This window comes from Euprymna scolopes, chromosome 21, assembly GCF_053919585.1.
Source record: "Euprymna scolopes isolate OS-2025 chromosome 21, ASM5391958v1, whole genome shotgun sequence".
Taxonomy (NCBI): domain Eukaryota; kingdom Metazoa; phylum Mollusca; class Cephalopoda; order Sepiida; family Sepiolidae; genus Euprymna; species Euprymna scolopes.
Window position 1 is genome coordinate 101,802,723 of NC_136502.1, and position 16,579 is coordinate 101,819,301.

At 35.2% G+C, this 16,579-nt stretch overlaps 2 protein-coding genes across 2 annotated transcripts in view; one reads left to right on the plus strand and one right to left on the minus strand.

Moving 5' to 3' along the window:
* The window catches only part of LOC145242876 (uncharacterized), a 108,200-nt gene that overhangs the window by 51,596 nt on the left and 40,025 nt on the right, over window positions 1-16,579 (minus strand). The window lies entirely within an intron of this gene.
* On the plus strand, window positions 4,292-11,078 carry LOC145242639 (uncharacterized). The gene has a single exon (XM_080105759.1). It carries the CDS (start codon window positions 5,113-5,115, stop codon window positions 6,826-6,828), a length of 1,716 nt encoding a protein of 571 aa, XP_079961885.1. The 5' UTR covers window positions 4,292-5,112; the 3' UTR covers window positions 6,829-11,078.

Genomic DNA, 16,579 nt, shown 5'->3' on the forward strand with positions numbered 1-16,579 from the left:
ATGTAGCCTTTTTATATTTACTGTTAATCAAATATTTATTGAAATAAAAATTGCAAAGCGCAAAGTATCGAAAATAACTTTTTAAAAACATATTAAAACAATTAAATTACAAAATTAAATACACTAAAATGCAATTTATAACAAGTTAGACATTTTAATCTTTTGCTAATAGTTGGGGAAAAACAACAAAAAAAAAAGAAGAAATTTCTTTGTCATCCTTTGAAATTTGAAAGGAAATGGAAACATTTAAACTGTTGAATAAAATGTGATTTTGAGCTTTACAATTGTGAGAAAATCTACATTTAATAATAAAAAAAATTGAAAGTTTATTTAGATGGAATAATTTTATGAGGATCCAATCATTCACTTCACAAACATTAGTTATAGTTTTACAAAAAAGTTTGGTTCAATTCATAATTTAATGACCAAAAGATAACACAATTAAATTTTATCTTAAAAAAGAAGTGCAATAAAATTGAAAGTAAAGACTCCGGAGCAACACCAGATAAATACAGTTAGGATATAAAATTAATTTACAAAATATAAAAAAAACAAAAAAGTCAAGCGAAAATGTTGGTGGTTCATCTGTGAGGAATAAATTTTACTTTCAAGAATTTATCATTTTATGTGGCTTGCTAAAATAACACTTATCAAAATAATACCCTATATAAAATAACAAAATAATGACACAAAGACTCCGGGGCAACACTAGATAAATACAGCTGGTATAGTTCCTTCACAAACGTTGGTTAAAATTGTTATGGGTAAAACAACAAATACAATAAGAATTTCTTTGTGATACTTTTTTTAAAAGGAATTTAAGCTGTCAAATAAACTGTCATTCCCAGCTTTAAAATGCTTAGCAAATATTCATGCTTAAGAGGTGCGACCGCTATTTACATTGAATAATTTCTATATATTATAAAAGCGAATTTGCCTATATGCAGAACGGGCTCTACCAAACTACTCTGTCAATTTTTGGTCTACAGATAAATGGGGTATTTAGACCTGTGGAACAAAATCGATTTGTGTTTTAGCCATAAAAATATCTGCTAAGGAGCCGAAATGCTCTATGCATGTGCAAATATACATTTATACGTTTAAATGCATTAATTTATCAAGTTTTGATATGCATGTGTCATAAGTTCAGATGGTAGTGAGTACCGCTAAAAAGCTAAATGTTTTAGTTTCAATTCTGGTTGATGGCATCCAAGTCATATATATATTTTTATTTTTTGAAATCACTAAAATATATTGGGTACAATATAATAATCCATAGTGAATTAGCTCTATAATAATAAATACGAAATCTACATAAATTAAAATATCATACTTAAGCATATTTTATGACCGGGCAACGCCTGACAATATGCTAATTTTATAAAAAAAATTGAATCAATAACTAATTTAATGATCAATTAAGTTTAATTTTCAAAAATACTATTTCTAGTTTGAAAATTGATTTCAGTAGAGTTGTAAAGTTACGGCTCCAATCTCGGCTACAATCTTTTGAGTCAGCTTCAATGAATGTGAAAAAGAGAATTTGGTAAAAAAATTTAAAAATTTAAAAATTAAAAAAAAAAGAAGTATAATTATAAAGCTAAGTAAAACAAAAGTGAACGTAAAAAGACTCTTGGGCAATTCTAAGTAGGTAAGCTAATTTTTACTGATTCCTCCTGAGTCGTGTATAATCTAATGTGTTGTAACATAGAAAGAGATATCTTAAAATAATTTCCATATTTACAGTCGACACCTCACCCCCTGCTAATGCTAAGTATTTTTTGTTAGTTGTTATAATGGAAGACAGACGATATTTAGTGCCATTTTTATGTGATTAACCCTTTACCACCAAATTTTTTTTTTATGTTCTTCCTGACTCAAGGGAAGGGGATAAACGAAAAAAATCACCAAAATATTGAACCATGCATAAACCTGTACTTTGAAGACCAGTTGGGCTGACAAGTTATAAAAGCAAGAAATATTTCCTATGCAGGTATTTTTTTTTTTTTTTTTTTTGAAAGGCGACTTGAAAGTACTACTTGGCGATAAAGGGTTAAGATAATCATAGTCTCAAACTATATTTCTAGAAAATTAATTAATCTCTCTTTACTAATCCACATATATAGTGTGATTATACACCATGTTTTAATGAATTCTACTTTGATATATTGAAATACTGACCTCTGGTTATTTCATGTTTAAAAAAAAATGAAAAAGAATTTATGAAGAAATATATAAGTTTTAAATAATCCATATGAGAACAGCCTATTTCCTACGGTTAACATAGCTGCTATAACCTGTTAGATCCTTCTTTTTAATCATGGAGTTGATTAAAAGTAAAGTAAAATGATTTAATATCTATCTGATATAACCGAATTCCACAAGGTCATATTTATAAAAACAAAAAAGATTCCATTTTTCTAACGTGGTCGTTGTATTTTAACACAGACTTGACGTTGTATGTGAAAGTCTCACAAAGAACCAAATGAAAGAAATTTGATGCAAGGTTTTTTTTTTAGTTGAAAGAAAAGGCATTTATTGTCGGTCGTTTCCACAACAAACCGCCTGACCTGTATTTTCCAAGCCAGTGACAATATGCTCAATTAACAATTTCTTAGTTTGCAGTATAACAAGTTCTTACATGTGTAATTCATTCGACGGTTCACAGTCGTCCGACAATCTTGTAAAGGTTTGAAAAATTAACGAGTCTTGTATCTTCTTTAGAGTCCCTTTCCTGCCAACACACGCTTTCTCTCCGCTTTCCTTTTTTTCTCTCTCTTGTTCCTCTGATCTCTATATCAATATATTCATTTATTTCGTTGATGTCACGCTCGTCCCAGGGCTTGGTCATTTGCATATGCATAAATGGCTTTGTAACCCTTTAATTCAATGTTCAATATGTTATAACCGCTATGTAGAACCATGTTAAACATGAAATAAATATAACTAGAGCAAACATATGACATGGACCATTAAAAGACCAGTATAGAGTGTTAATTTCCTAATCTACATGCTTGGACCTTTTTCCAATTTATAAGGTTTATATGAACCGTTAGGAATCACACTGGGAATTATGGCAGAATTGACTGGGCTTATTCAATAGACAAAGACTATGTTATTCAGTCAAACGGGATATAGAATTATACGTATGAAAAAGTGCTTGGAAATTTTGCCACAACAGCATAGAATTTCTATACTCTCTCCTTCCCCACACGCTTTCTCTTCAAAAAAATGTTTCGAAAAAAAAGAACGTTGTACATTCGCACTTGAAACCAGTTGAGACTAGTGGCTTGATGAAGTTGGATTCCTACAGAAATCATAGCTGAAATATGTATGCACGTATGTAGGCAATAATGTTTGCATAAATAAAGAAAATCATACAACTAATATATATAGTCATCCACATACAGTACTGCTTCGCTGTATCACAGCTCATCAGTGCAGCTAGACCTGCAACTACCTCAAGCCAGGATTGAAACTCTACCATCTAGGCGACAGTCAGCGCTTATCACCTTTACGCTATTTGGCTGTTGCTGAGACGGGTATGCGAAATTACAATGTTTAAACATTGTTCAAACTCCAAAGCTCTATTTGTTTTACACAAACAGCATTGCTTTTTATGCTAGCAGGAGTTTGTTATTTCACTTCCCAATATGCTCAACCCAAGATAGGGAGCATTTATAGTCATCTACATACAGTATTGTTTCGCTATTAAATGAGAGATAACGAATAAAAGTTATATAACTTTATTATATCATCAGAACAATAACAAAAAGTAAAAGAGGAACATTGATAAAAAAAAAAGAAACCTTTTAGGCCATGGCATTTCGAAGCTAAATGCTTCTCATCAGAGGAAGAGAAGGATATAGAATTATACAAAATTCAAATATGGATAAAAACTAGGTTAATAACATTTAGATATGAAATAAGAATGAAGGAATGGTAAAAAATAATTAAGAAATATTAAAAGTAAGTACAATATATAAAAGTAAATTGGAAGTGTAGTATATATGTAGGTAATAGTACAAAGAAAAATATGGTGACTATGAAATAATCTATCTATCTCTCTCTCTCTCTCTCTCTCTCTCTCTATATATATATATATATATATATATATATATATATATATATATATATGTGTGTTTTATTTTTATTTTTATTTTTTTTTTAGTGATACTTTTTGAATGAATTCAATTATTTATACGAAAGTACATTTTTACCTAAATGCGATTTGGGAATATATAAATGCTTATATATATATATATATATATATATATATATATATATATATATATATATATATAAGCATTTATGCTGTAAGGGAAATAATGGGGAGTCAAATGTGCACCAAAAACTAATAATAAAATGATTTGAATTCTGAAAAAGAAAAACTCAATTGTAGCTTAATCAAGTTTTGATTTTTTTAGATTATAATTTCGATGATGGAAGGTAGAGTTTAAAGAAGTCAAACCTCTAGTTTTCCCCATCGCCAATCAGGAAACTTACATCTGTTCAAACCCAATACAAGACACAAACAACTATCCCAAACAAACTCTCAACTGAACTGTTTTGGATAGTTCACAGCTTGATTATTTTTTCATATCCATTTCCATTTTTTTTTGTTGTTGTTCTGTCTTTGATTAGTGTCGGTCAAAACAGTTTAATCTAGTCTTATGTCCCTCTCAAAAGATGATACCTGATCTCTAACAAGCATGCAATTATAACATGACATAAAATCAAGATATAACAGAAACTATATGCAAGATTCTAATACGACTCATCTACAAAATATTTGAGCATCTTTTTGAACTGAACTATGTCGTAATTTTTTACTTTTCCAGCCAAGCATTGTATTATATTATGATTTATATCCATCCTGTATGTTACTCAAATAATAATGTCCAAATATATTAAATAGTAATTGTGTTATACAATTCCACTCTAAAAATATGAACCTTTGTCATACAAAAGACTCTAAAATTGGATTTTACTCTTGCTGGTATAACCTTTAATGCAAAAAAAAAACCCAAAATCAAATACTTTATTTAATTGAAACTTGAAGAAATCAAAAAAAAAAAAAAAAGAAAAAAAAGTGAACCGGCAGATCCCAAAATGTATCCTCTCCAACCCATGTACAATATGGGAAATCAATTCAACTTTGATATCTATAGTCAGCCATCGTTTTATCGTACCCCAACCACCAATGAACACCATCCCTTTGCTAAATGCTTCCAAAAGACAAATGAAGATCCTGGTAACGATTCCAACTGTGAGAGCCATGGAACTGGGAATAGTCGAAAACCATTTAAATGTGACGTTTGCCGAAAAGGTTTCTCTCGGCGGATAAACCTGAGCAATCACGAGCAGACTCCTGCCGAGGAGAAACACTTCTACTGTCAGTTCTGCAAGAAAGCGTTCTCCCAACGGGCACATCTACGAACGCATGAGCTGTCTCACTCAGGAGTGAAGCCATTTAGCTGTTCTTTCTGTGGCAAATCTTTTGCGCAACGGACTAACTTTGACAACCATCGGAGGATTCATACAGGTGATCGACCCTTTCGCTGTTCGTATTGTGAAAAATCCTTCAGCCAGCGGACGAACCTCGATAACCATGAAAGGATACATACAGGGATCAAGCCGTATACGTGTACGGTGTGTCAGAAATCTTTTTCACAGATCACGAATCTTAAGTATCATGAAAGGACTCACAGTGGAGTTAAACCATACTGCTGTGCCTTCTGCGAGAAATGCTTCACGCAGCAGACCGAGCTCAAGAACCATGAACGGACGCATACCGGTGAGAAGCCATTTCGGTGCAACTTCTGCGAGAAGGCGTTCGCGCAGCGGACCAATCTGGACAACCATCGGAGGATCCACACGGGGGAGAGACCCTTCCGCTGCGGATTTTGCAGCCGCTCCTTCACACAACGGACGAATCTTGACAACCACCGAAGAACACACACTGGCGAAAAGCCATTTCATTGCTCATTCTGTGAGAAATCCTTCGCACAGCGGACCAACTTGGATAACCATCGGAGAACGCATACTGGCGATCGTCCGTTTGGATGCACGTTCTGCTCAAAGACATTCACACAGCGGACGAATCTCGACAACCACCGTCGAACTCACACCGGTGAGCAACCCTTGAGCTGTGACTTCTGCGAGAAGACATTTGCTCAGCGGACAAACCTTGACAACCACCGTCGGACACACACTCACGAAAGACCTTTCACTTGCGAGTTGTGTGGAAAGTCGTTTTCACAGCGCTCGATCTTAAACAACCATAAACGGACACATAATGATGGGTTAAAATTACCTCCAGCGAAGTCGTTGCCAGAAAGAAACAATGAAACTAACCCTTTAATTATTACACATTCTGACAACCATACGTTGACCAACAATAACTTGAAAGACCAGTCTAGCAAACATGATCAAAGCATCAGAGAGCTTCAGTCATCATCTCACTGCACAACTTCATCAGTTTCTTCATCTAGCAACACGTCAGAGCATATACGACGGAAGTCAGCTTTTCCCCAGAGACTGGACCCTAAAATTAACAACCAATATATGTCTCTTGGAACAGGGACTATGGAACAGTACTTAGCTCCGCCCACCATGTCTAGCCACAGGATGCAACCATCACCGATATCCAATCCATGGATTAACTCCCAGTTTTTTCAAATGCCACAAACATGGGAGAACAACTATGGTTGGTCCAGAGGTTTTTCTATGGGGCCTCTTTGGAACACTGGTTGGACAACCCCTTCGAGTGCGCTCTCCACAGGCATGAGACAAAATAAGCCAGGATTTGAGATGGATCACCAGTAGAGATCCGGATTAGATCTGAGGCCTTTTTGTTAGATGTTTAATGGGGAAATCTACATGGGTTTTAGATATACACTCAGCCCCCCCCCCCTCCACCACAAAAAAAAAAAAAATTAAAACCATGCTTTTTTGTTGAACACTTTATGAAAACATTTATAAATTTTTTTTTTTGTGTTGAAATGAGTGGTTAATCTCGGGGGGGGGGGGGGAACAGCGCTTCAGTGTGTTTGGTTTTTGTGTAAAGCAAATATTAATACCAAATAGCCTGATGTTGCAGAAAAAGTTCTTCCCATGCTTTCATTTAAAACATTAACTCCCTGAAAGAATGGAAAATGTTGCAGCAATGTGTAATAGTAGAATCCTACCCAGTGCCGGCATTAAGGACACTTGCAACCTCATTTATTATATGAAGATCCTTACTGGAAGAGAGTACATTTTGTAAACAAGTGAACAAATTCAGTTTTTTAATACAACCAAAGAATTATCAAATTTAAATCAAATTTTCAGTATTTATTCAATAAATTACATGTTTTATAAGGAATACAAGTTTCCAAAGTGATTTTTAAAAGAGAGTCTGCATATTCCTACAACATTTTAAGTAAGGATACAAAATTAATGCCAATGAAACTAACAGGATCCTGGTGAAACCATTCACACCAAGGAATTAGCTTCTCTGATCGATAGATGTGTTTAGATAATATCAGTTCTAATTCTAGCCGGCAACAGATTAGATTAATTAGGGTCTATCACACAGCTCATCAGAAGATCTTAAAAACATGATCATTTTTATTAAAAAACTGGTTGTGGTGAAAAGTCTACTTGGTGACAGCTTTCGGTTTTGAAATTTGGTTAAATCTTTAAGCAAAATGTTTCCAATTCAATGAAACGTTCCAGGCAGTATAAAAATTTTATAAGGAATTTTTTTTCTTCTTATAAACACTGCTTGTCGATTTCTGATTTCAAAACCAGAAGCCGTCATCAAGTAGACTTTTTCGCTTTGACCAAAAATCTTAAAGCAACTTCCTTAAGGTCACCTGCTAGTCAACTAGAGTTTCCCTGTTGTAATGCATGTGAATCATATGCAATAAACAGAAAGGTTTAGCTCCCATACTTGTATTGCATCATGTTTACTATATACAAGCATTTTAAAAGGTGTCCAATGGCAGGGGACTGAAGCCGTTCACGTTAACTTATTTAGTCTGTCTTATCTCATGGCAATTATTGGTTCTTGTCCATTTTGAGAAAAATGTTTTTGATGAATCGGTTACACAATTAATTTGGACAACAAACGAAGACCATAGTCTTTACAATTGAGAGGAATCAACTTTCTGATTACAATCTGGTTTTTCACTTTACACATCAGCTTAAAGTCAAAATCAGATGTGATAAGAAGAGATTACACTCTGCATTATTTAAAAGGAGGTTGATACTATTTTGTGAAATTTTGTAAACTTTTAAAGATAAATAAAATCATTGCAGTTGGCTATCATAAGTGAGATCCGTTAGGGATGCATCATCATCATCATCATCATCATCATCATCATCATCATCGGTTTAACATCCTTTTTTTACATGCCAGCATGCATTGGACGGCGTAACTAATCACAGACGTGATGTTGCTGGTTTCAGTCTTTTCTATAAATACTATTATAACATATGTATTTTAGAATTGTCTGATCTATTCCCTGCTTCATTTATTCTTGCTCGTTTAACTCGGTCTCGTGGTCTTCACCAATTCACTGTTTAGATGTCTCATTATAGTACAGCTGCCGATTCCAGTAGCTTTTTTGCAAGAATTGCAGACTTTAGAACTTCCTGCTGATTGTTTTCCTCCTACTTATAGCCTTTTCAAGACTAATGTCAACAGGCATCTTCCATCTTTGCAATAATCAGCCTTAGTTCTTACATCAACTGGCTTCATGCCTTGTTTGGAGCCGCTGCCATAAAAAATGTTTTAAATACTGTCCAGATTATGGTGTTAGTTTCACCATCTACTTGACCCAAGCCATTTATCTTTGTTCTTAAATGGCATTTGGGCCTTGATAAACAGTGACTTGTTACTAAAACAAAAAAAAATTTAAGTGATCCTTTAAAGTAAACAATCAACTGAATATAATAAAAATGCATTTTCTTTTCAATGCAATGTCTTTGAAAGAACAAGACCTACGGTGACCTTGACATTTATTAATTGAGTATTGACCTTGACCTAAACAACATATAGTACTATTGTACTTTTATATTACTGTCTGTCATCATCATATCACATTGAATGTCTATTTTTCATACTAGCATGTGTTGGACAGTTTTTTAAAATTCTTTTATTTCAAACTAGTCTGAGTGCCCGGCGTTGCCCGGGTGTTTGAAGGTGTGTGTTGATCAAAAAAAAAAAAAAGTGGTAGTAGGAAGGCAGGCTCGAACCCGTACTGCAAAGGAGGAAAAGAATGTGGAAAAAAAGTGACATCTTTGCTATTGCGGCTATCACCAAACCGAAAGTGGCAAAGGTTTGAATTAAGGCTAGTCAATCGAAAAGAGAGGATGACTTTTGAAAATATCGGCAGAAAAAGCGATCCCTCTCTGTAGAAAAGTGCTCAGTTGTGGGTGAAGGAATTAATGCTTTTAGCCAATTTTTCAATATTTGTCGTCCGGAGCGTCGAGCTTCAAAACAATACCGATTTCGTGAAAATCCGTCGCCTTTGTCGAAATTTTTAGGCAGATATACATACATACATGCATACATTTAAACAGACAGATGAGATTTATATTATAGATAACCGAAATAAAGTAACACAGTATAGTTCCAAGAAGAGAGTAAGGTGGCAACTCTCCAATTTCCAGGAATTTTTTTTATGTTCTATCTATAAAAGATATACTATAGATTTTTAGTTAAATATGAAGACAAGAAAAGAGAGTCTCATTTTAACATCTAAATAACAACTTTATTTGTCATCCTCATTAGTAGCGTGTGCAAGAGAGAAACGGCTTAGTAGCTGGAAGTGTTCTTGTGTGTAAAAGTAGATTTAATAATATGCCGGCTTGTTGAAGAAGAGAATAGTTCTGTTTGCACATGTTTGTAGCCAGTAGTCGTTAGGATGAAAGAGGACAGTTAAAGGAGAATGATTAAAGCAAAGTCTTTAGTGTGTTTATGTGTTGTAGTGGGTACTAGGAGTGTGTGTCGGTGTATCAATGAGACCACTTCTGTAGCATGATAAAGAAAGTCCGTGTAGGTACCACACGTGGAAATAAGTGGGTGTTTGAAGGTCGCAATGTTGGCATGTTCTACTTACGTTAGCCTCAGGTCAAAGGCTCAGGCGAATATCTGCTGCCAGCGAAAGCCAGGAAGAAAGAGAAAGAAGAGTTGCCGATTTCACCTTTTATGTACTCGGTCACGTGATTGAGAGCTGGCTTGTGATTGGACAATCCAGGAAGACAGTTGATTTAAATCTCAAGTTGTGAGATGTCACCCCTGCCTGCTATTGTAGCAAGTTTCGACTGCTACAGATACCCCCTTGTTGAATTAGTTTTCTTCCAAAAACCAGAAATGTATATTGTATATAGAAGAAAGGTTCTTTTATGTGTGTCCGTCTGTGACGGTAAGTTGTATATTAGAAAATTCAAAGTAGTGAGGATTTTTAATATGTCCGTCCGTGACAGCTGCTTGTAAAATCTGTTTTTTGTGTTAACACGAAGCTTGATGTTTATGACTGTGTTCAAATTTGTTTCATAGAATTTTATAAAATTTCATTAAATTTGATCTATTTCTGTGAAAACTGAAGTCGTTAAGTTGCTTGTTGCTAAACATCAGTGACAAATTGTTGTGTTGAGGAGTCTACTTCAGAAAGTACCTCCGGTGGAGGGTGTGAAAAAATAAATGTTTCAAGTATGTTTTTCTGTGAAGAGTGTTTTGGATGGCTAGTCGCCAGTAACGCAATTTTGTTGGACTTAAATGTTCAGTAAAAAGTTACTTATTTTTTCTGCGGGGATAAAAAGTTGTTGCTTTTCGGTGAAAAGAATTTTTTGTGAGATAATTTTGCAGGGGAAATGTTTCTTGTAGCAGAGAATATTTACGCCACATGTATAAATGGAGCCGAGTTGACCCATGTTTTTTGTTGTTGTTGTTGTTGTTGTTTAAATATCCGAGGTGCGCGTTTAAGGCAGGGGGTTGGTAATAGTAAAAAATAGCATGAAAACAAATAAAAGTCAAGTGTTAAGAGTGCTTTCGTACACGAAGAAAGTTTTCACTCTTCTTTTTTATATATGTAGCCGTTGTGAAAGAAAAGATGTTTTTTTGTTGTTTTGTTCATTTCAAAGAAACGCATTTGATTGAAACGTTTTATCATTTTCTATGAAAATGTGGGAAGTATTTCTAGTGAAATGTGTTTCCGTTAAAATGTTTTTAGCTTTGCTAATGTGACACATGTTTTTGAAAATGTTGATGCTTTTTTAGTTTATCGTGTTCGACGAGAATGTTTTGTCTTTCTTCTTGGTGCAAAGAACTTTCAGTGGTAGAATCGTGTTCAAGTGGTTTCTAGGTGATGAGAAAATGACATTTGAATATATCTTAACTTTTCTGTGAAAAGTGCTACTTTTTTTTTAATGCTCTTTTTTTTTTGTTGTTTGTGATGAGTATGTGGTCAAACCGAATTTTTGAAAGGAAAGCATTGCCAGGGCCGCTGTGAAGAAGGTCGGCTCTCTCTACCGTGCTAGAAAACTACTAACACCCGAAAGTATCCTATATCTCTATAAGGCCACCATTCGCCCATGTATGGAGTATTACTGTCACATTTGGGCTGGTGCATCTGCTACTAGTCTCTCGCTCCTAGACAAGGTTCAAAAGAGAGTCGCCAATCTGATAGGTCCTGAACTGGCATCTAAGCTTCAGCCTCTGTCCCATCGACAAAACGTTGCATCCCTCTGCCTATTCTACAAGTATTTTAATAGTGAATGTCTGGCGAACTGCAGACACTTGTGCCCCCACGACATAGACACCCTCGACAAAGCCAACAAGCAGCTAAATCCCACCCCCACACAGTAGAGATCCCTAGATGTAAAAGATCTTTCTACTCCAGTAGTTTCTTCCCCAGAACCGCTAGAATCTGGAATTCCATTCCAGGTCCCTGCTTCCCCAACTGTACTGACATGCAGATGTTCAAGTGTAACGTGATCTTGCTGCCCAAATCCCTACATAGGACCCCAGTAGTTGCCATTGATAGTAGCCCCCTACACCAAAGTGGCAATTTGCCTTGTTTGGAGTGAAAATGTAATTAAAAAAAAAAAAAAAAAGGAAAAAATATATTTTCTGGCAACGTGAAATGTTACCAATACTGAAAATTTTTGTTGTATTTACGAGGCTAAGAAAAATGAAGATAAAGAAAATCATTGAAGGCTGCATATTCCATTTTAGTTAAATATGAAGACAAGAAAAGAGAGTCTCATTTTAACATCTAAATAACAACTTTATTTGTCATCCTCATTAGTAGCGTGTGCAAGAGAGAAACGGCTTAGTAGCTGGAAGTGTTCTTGTGTGTAAAAGTAGATTTAATAATATGCCGGCTTGTTGAAGAAGAGAATAGTTCTGTTTGCACATGTTTGTAGCCAGTAGTCGTTAGGATGAAAGAGGACAGTTAAAGGAGAATGATTAAAGCAAAGTCTTTAGTGTGTTTATGTGTTGTAGTGGGTACTAGGAGTGTGTGTCGGTGTATCAATGAGGCCAGTTCTGTAGCATGATAAAGAAAGTTCGTGTAGGTACCACACGTGGAAATAAGTGGGTGTTTGAAGGTCGCCATGTTGGCTTGTTGTACTTACGTTAGCCTCAGGCCAAAGGCTCAGGCGAATGTTTGCTGCCAGTGAAAGCCAGGAAGAAAGAGAAAGAAGAGTTGCCGATTTTGCCTTTTATGTACTCGGTCACGTGATTGAGAGCTGGCTTGTGATTGGACAATCCAGGAAGACAGTTGATTTAAATCTCAAGTTGTGAGATTTCGCCCCTGCCTGCTATTGTAGCAAGTTTTGACTGTTACAGATACCCCCTTTTTGGATTAGTTTTCTTCTGAAAACCAGAAATGTATATTGTATATAGAAGAAAGGTTCTTTTATGTGTGTCCATCTGTGACGGTAAGTTGTATTTTAGAAAATTCAAAGTAGTGAAGATTTTTAATATGTCCGTCCGTGACATCTGCTTGTAAAATCTGTTTTGTTGAAGGAGAGAATAGTTCAGTTGCCGATTTCGCCTTTTATGTACTCGGTCACGTGATTGAGAGCTGGCTTGTGATTGGACAAGCCTGGGAGACGGTTTATTTAAATCTTGAGCAGCGAGATTTTTCACCTGCCTGCTGTTGTAGCAAGTTTCAATTGATACAGATTCTCAAACCTCGATAGAGCAATTAGTTAGAAGGATGAAAAGCTTACAATTATTACCAATCCTTAAACTAGCATCTAGCAACAATTCATAACTTGTTTTGTAAAATTATGTAATGTGATCAAAATTATGTAATGTGATCAAAATTATGTAATGTGATCAAAATGAACAACATTCCAATGACTTTTAGGTACTAGGGTTAGGGTTCAAAAATAAATCATAAAAAAAATTTCGGTACTAGTGCAAAAAGTGATATGGACGTAACTCAGCGACCGCTCGGCTGTCACCGGACACTGACGTCAACAGCATGAGTAAGCCGAGGAAATTAAGCAGAGTGTCACATAGCATTACAAGAAAAAGAAAAAGAAAACTTACCTTAACTTTAAAGTTTTATTACCAATAAAGGAAAATGGTATAACATTTTTTTTTTATATATATATATAAATATTTTTTTATGGAAAAATAATTTTAAACATTTGTTAGTTCAATAAAAGATTCACTGGTAAGTCCAAAACGATACTTTCAAAGATTTTTTTTTTCTTTCTGTTTTTGTTACAAGAAAAATAGAAACAAAACTGTCTTTTTTGGGGAGGGGAGTTGGTTGGGGAGTATTTTTTTAATGTTTTTTTGTTTAAAAACGTGTAAAGTTGAAACAATTTTTTTTTTTTTTACAAAAAAAAAGCGAAACCAAACTGGGGGGAGGGAGAAGTCTTCTTTTTTTTTTTTTTAGAAAAGTGAAACATTTGTTCTTTTTTCTGCAGGGGGGGGGGTCATGTTGTTGTTTCCTCAGACTGTTAGACAGTATCACACGATGACAAAGTGGACACGCAGAGGTGGTAGCGGATGTGGAAGGGCGCAGCTTGTCATCAACCGGGTAGCTTTCGGCGATTTGAGCTAATATGGAGACAAACGGAGCATTACCAAATCTTTGCCTCCACATAAACTCTAGGAGATATGTGTCCAAAAGCTCCTGGTTGGTCCCGAATTCAACTTTGTTGCGTTGTTTCACTTCCTTCCACATTCGCTCCACATGATTTGTCATAGCCTTCGTTTCGGGATCTACAAAATGAAGGCTGTGGTTCGCCGTCAAATGGCGATACTTCTCTCCTCCCCACTTTCTTGTATGCCTTCCAACAGTCTGATACGACCGTGGTCCCCAGCAGAATATACTGTTTTATTAAGGGAAAGAGGGTTTGGTACACTCACCAAGAAACCCTCCTTTTCTGCAGGGTCGTATCCACTGAAGACCCAGACCGGTGTGATAAGTCGGCCTACGTTATGTTTTCGGCGATTGAATACTGCCTCGTCTATTTCCACCGTATGGCTTGGGCCCCCTATCTGCCGGGGATTTCTGAGAAAATATTCTCCAGGGATGTCTCTTAGGAAATTTTTCCAATCGACAATGGTGTGTGATGACCTTAAACCGCATTCATGTTGGAGATCTTTTTTCGTGGCTTGGTGGTAGGCCCACAGGTAAATGATTTTGATAATTGTTGCTATTGTAAGCCTGGACTTGGCGAAAAAAGTGCCAGTCCTTAGTGAATTATACGTTCAGCAATTGCTAGCCTGACACCTTTGCTCTTCTCATAAGCTGACAGCTGTGTCCACAAGACGAACATGTTTTCGACCTTGCCAGTAATTTTTTTTGTTGGCAAAAATCCAATAAATCCGGCTGGGGTTTTGAGTTCGTCACATAAAGATGTGAAATTCATATTTTTTTACATTTTTTTTTCCTGCCCTGAATTTAATAACTTGTGTGTCTTTTTCATAAATTGTGTGTGTGTTTTTTTACTTTTTCTTTTTTCTTTTCTTCCTCTTCTAAATTGTCGCTTGCTGCTTTGAATTTGTAATGTGCGCTGTGTTGAAAAACATCGCATATCATTTTCAGTTGCTCAGCTTTATGAGTGGAAAATTATCTCTTTTTTGAGTTGTTGCAATTTATTATTAAAATACAAAACATGATGGTCAAAAGATCAGACAAGTGCAGTATTTTTATTTTTTTAATAAATATTTATTTAAAATTTCTAATTTTCAGCTTATACAAAAGCCATCATCAGGAAGTTATAGACAATACTTTTTTCTTTTTACTTGCCATGATTGTGTTTGGTGCAGTCTCTAGTTGTCGTAGATAAAGGTTGTATCGTCTAGTTCAGTCTATTAGGGCTCAATCACACACACATGTGTTAAGATTAATAGAAATCCACTGTTATTATTAAAATATATTTCTTACAAGTGTACAACATGTTGGTTTTATTTAGAATTCAATATGAATGAGCCCCTTAAGCTTATGACATGATCATTTACCTGAGGGTTTCATCATGTTGTGCAGACGTTTTTGAAATGACTGTTATGTTCTGAGCGTTTCCCAAGTGTTACATGTGCTAAAATAATAGACACATCTCCTTTAAGATCCAGGGATTGATATGACGTCTGTTATGTCTGCTTGATGAGTCTTATGTCCAGTTCTCTGTGTCATTACTGGTAGGATTTTCTCCATAGAATTAAGTCTCTCCAGAGAATTATCTGGGTTGGACCATTGAACGCTTGTAGGAATTGTAGTCAGGAACAAACAACATGTGTTTTTATATTCTGTTAAAATAACATTTAAAAGGGAGAATTAAAAAAAAACTCGAAAGTCAAGATAAGCAATCCATTGCCAACAGAATCACGATTTCAAGTCCTGTGACCGTCACTGACTGCGATCAGATCGCATTTTTTTTATGGCCGCTACAAATGGTGTCCAAATTCCAATTGCCCTGGACAGAGTCCCGTTTTCAACTGAATTACAAATCTTCCTCTCATGGTAGAAAATGAGAGAGAACTAGAAAGAGAGGGCGAGAAAGAGGGAGAGAGAGAGAGAGATTGATTCATATTAAAATCAAAGATACTGAGATATTTATTATTTCACAAGACTCTGATAACAAATTGTTTATGTTCATTACTTTTGACCTTTAAACAGTCTTTGCTCTCAAGTTCATAATATAATCATCTATCAGCTTCAGGTAATCAACTCTGATTAACAACATGCTCTGAAGTCACTATGTTTTTATAACACTCTTTTCAATCCTAGTTGCCTTCTCAAAAGGACAAAGAAGGTTGGAAATAAGGCTTTTAAATATGAGGATCTCTAGCTCCCCCAAAAAGAGCTGTTATCATTGTTCCACAAGCTGTCTGGAAACTGCATCAACTGATTTCACAAGGAACTTCTTTTACAAGTTGAATGATGAGCAATACTATGAAAATATTTCAACGCAAAACAACAGCCGACTCAGAAAACAACAACTATTCACATTCCAAGCAATGTTTCTGACAAAATGGGAAGAATTGAAGAGTCTTTTTGGGACGGGTTGTTGTTTTGAATAGGTGATATGTAGAAATTTTCAATCCTTTCATAGTATTTAT

Excerpts from the sequence above, each read along its gene's own strand:
- LOC145242639 (XM_080105759.1), top strand. The coding sequence starts at position 5,113 with ATGTATCCTCTCCAACCCATGTACAATATGGGAAATCAATTCAACTTT.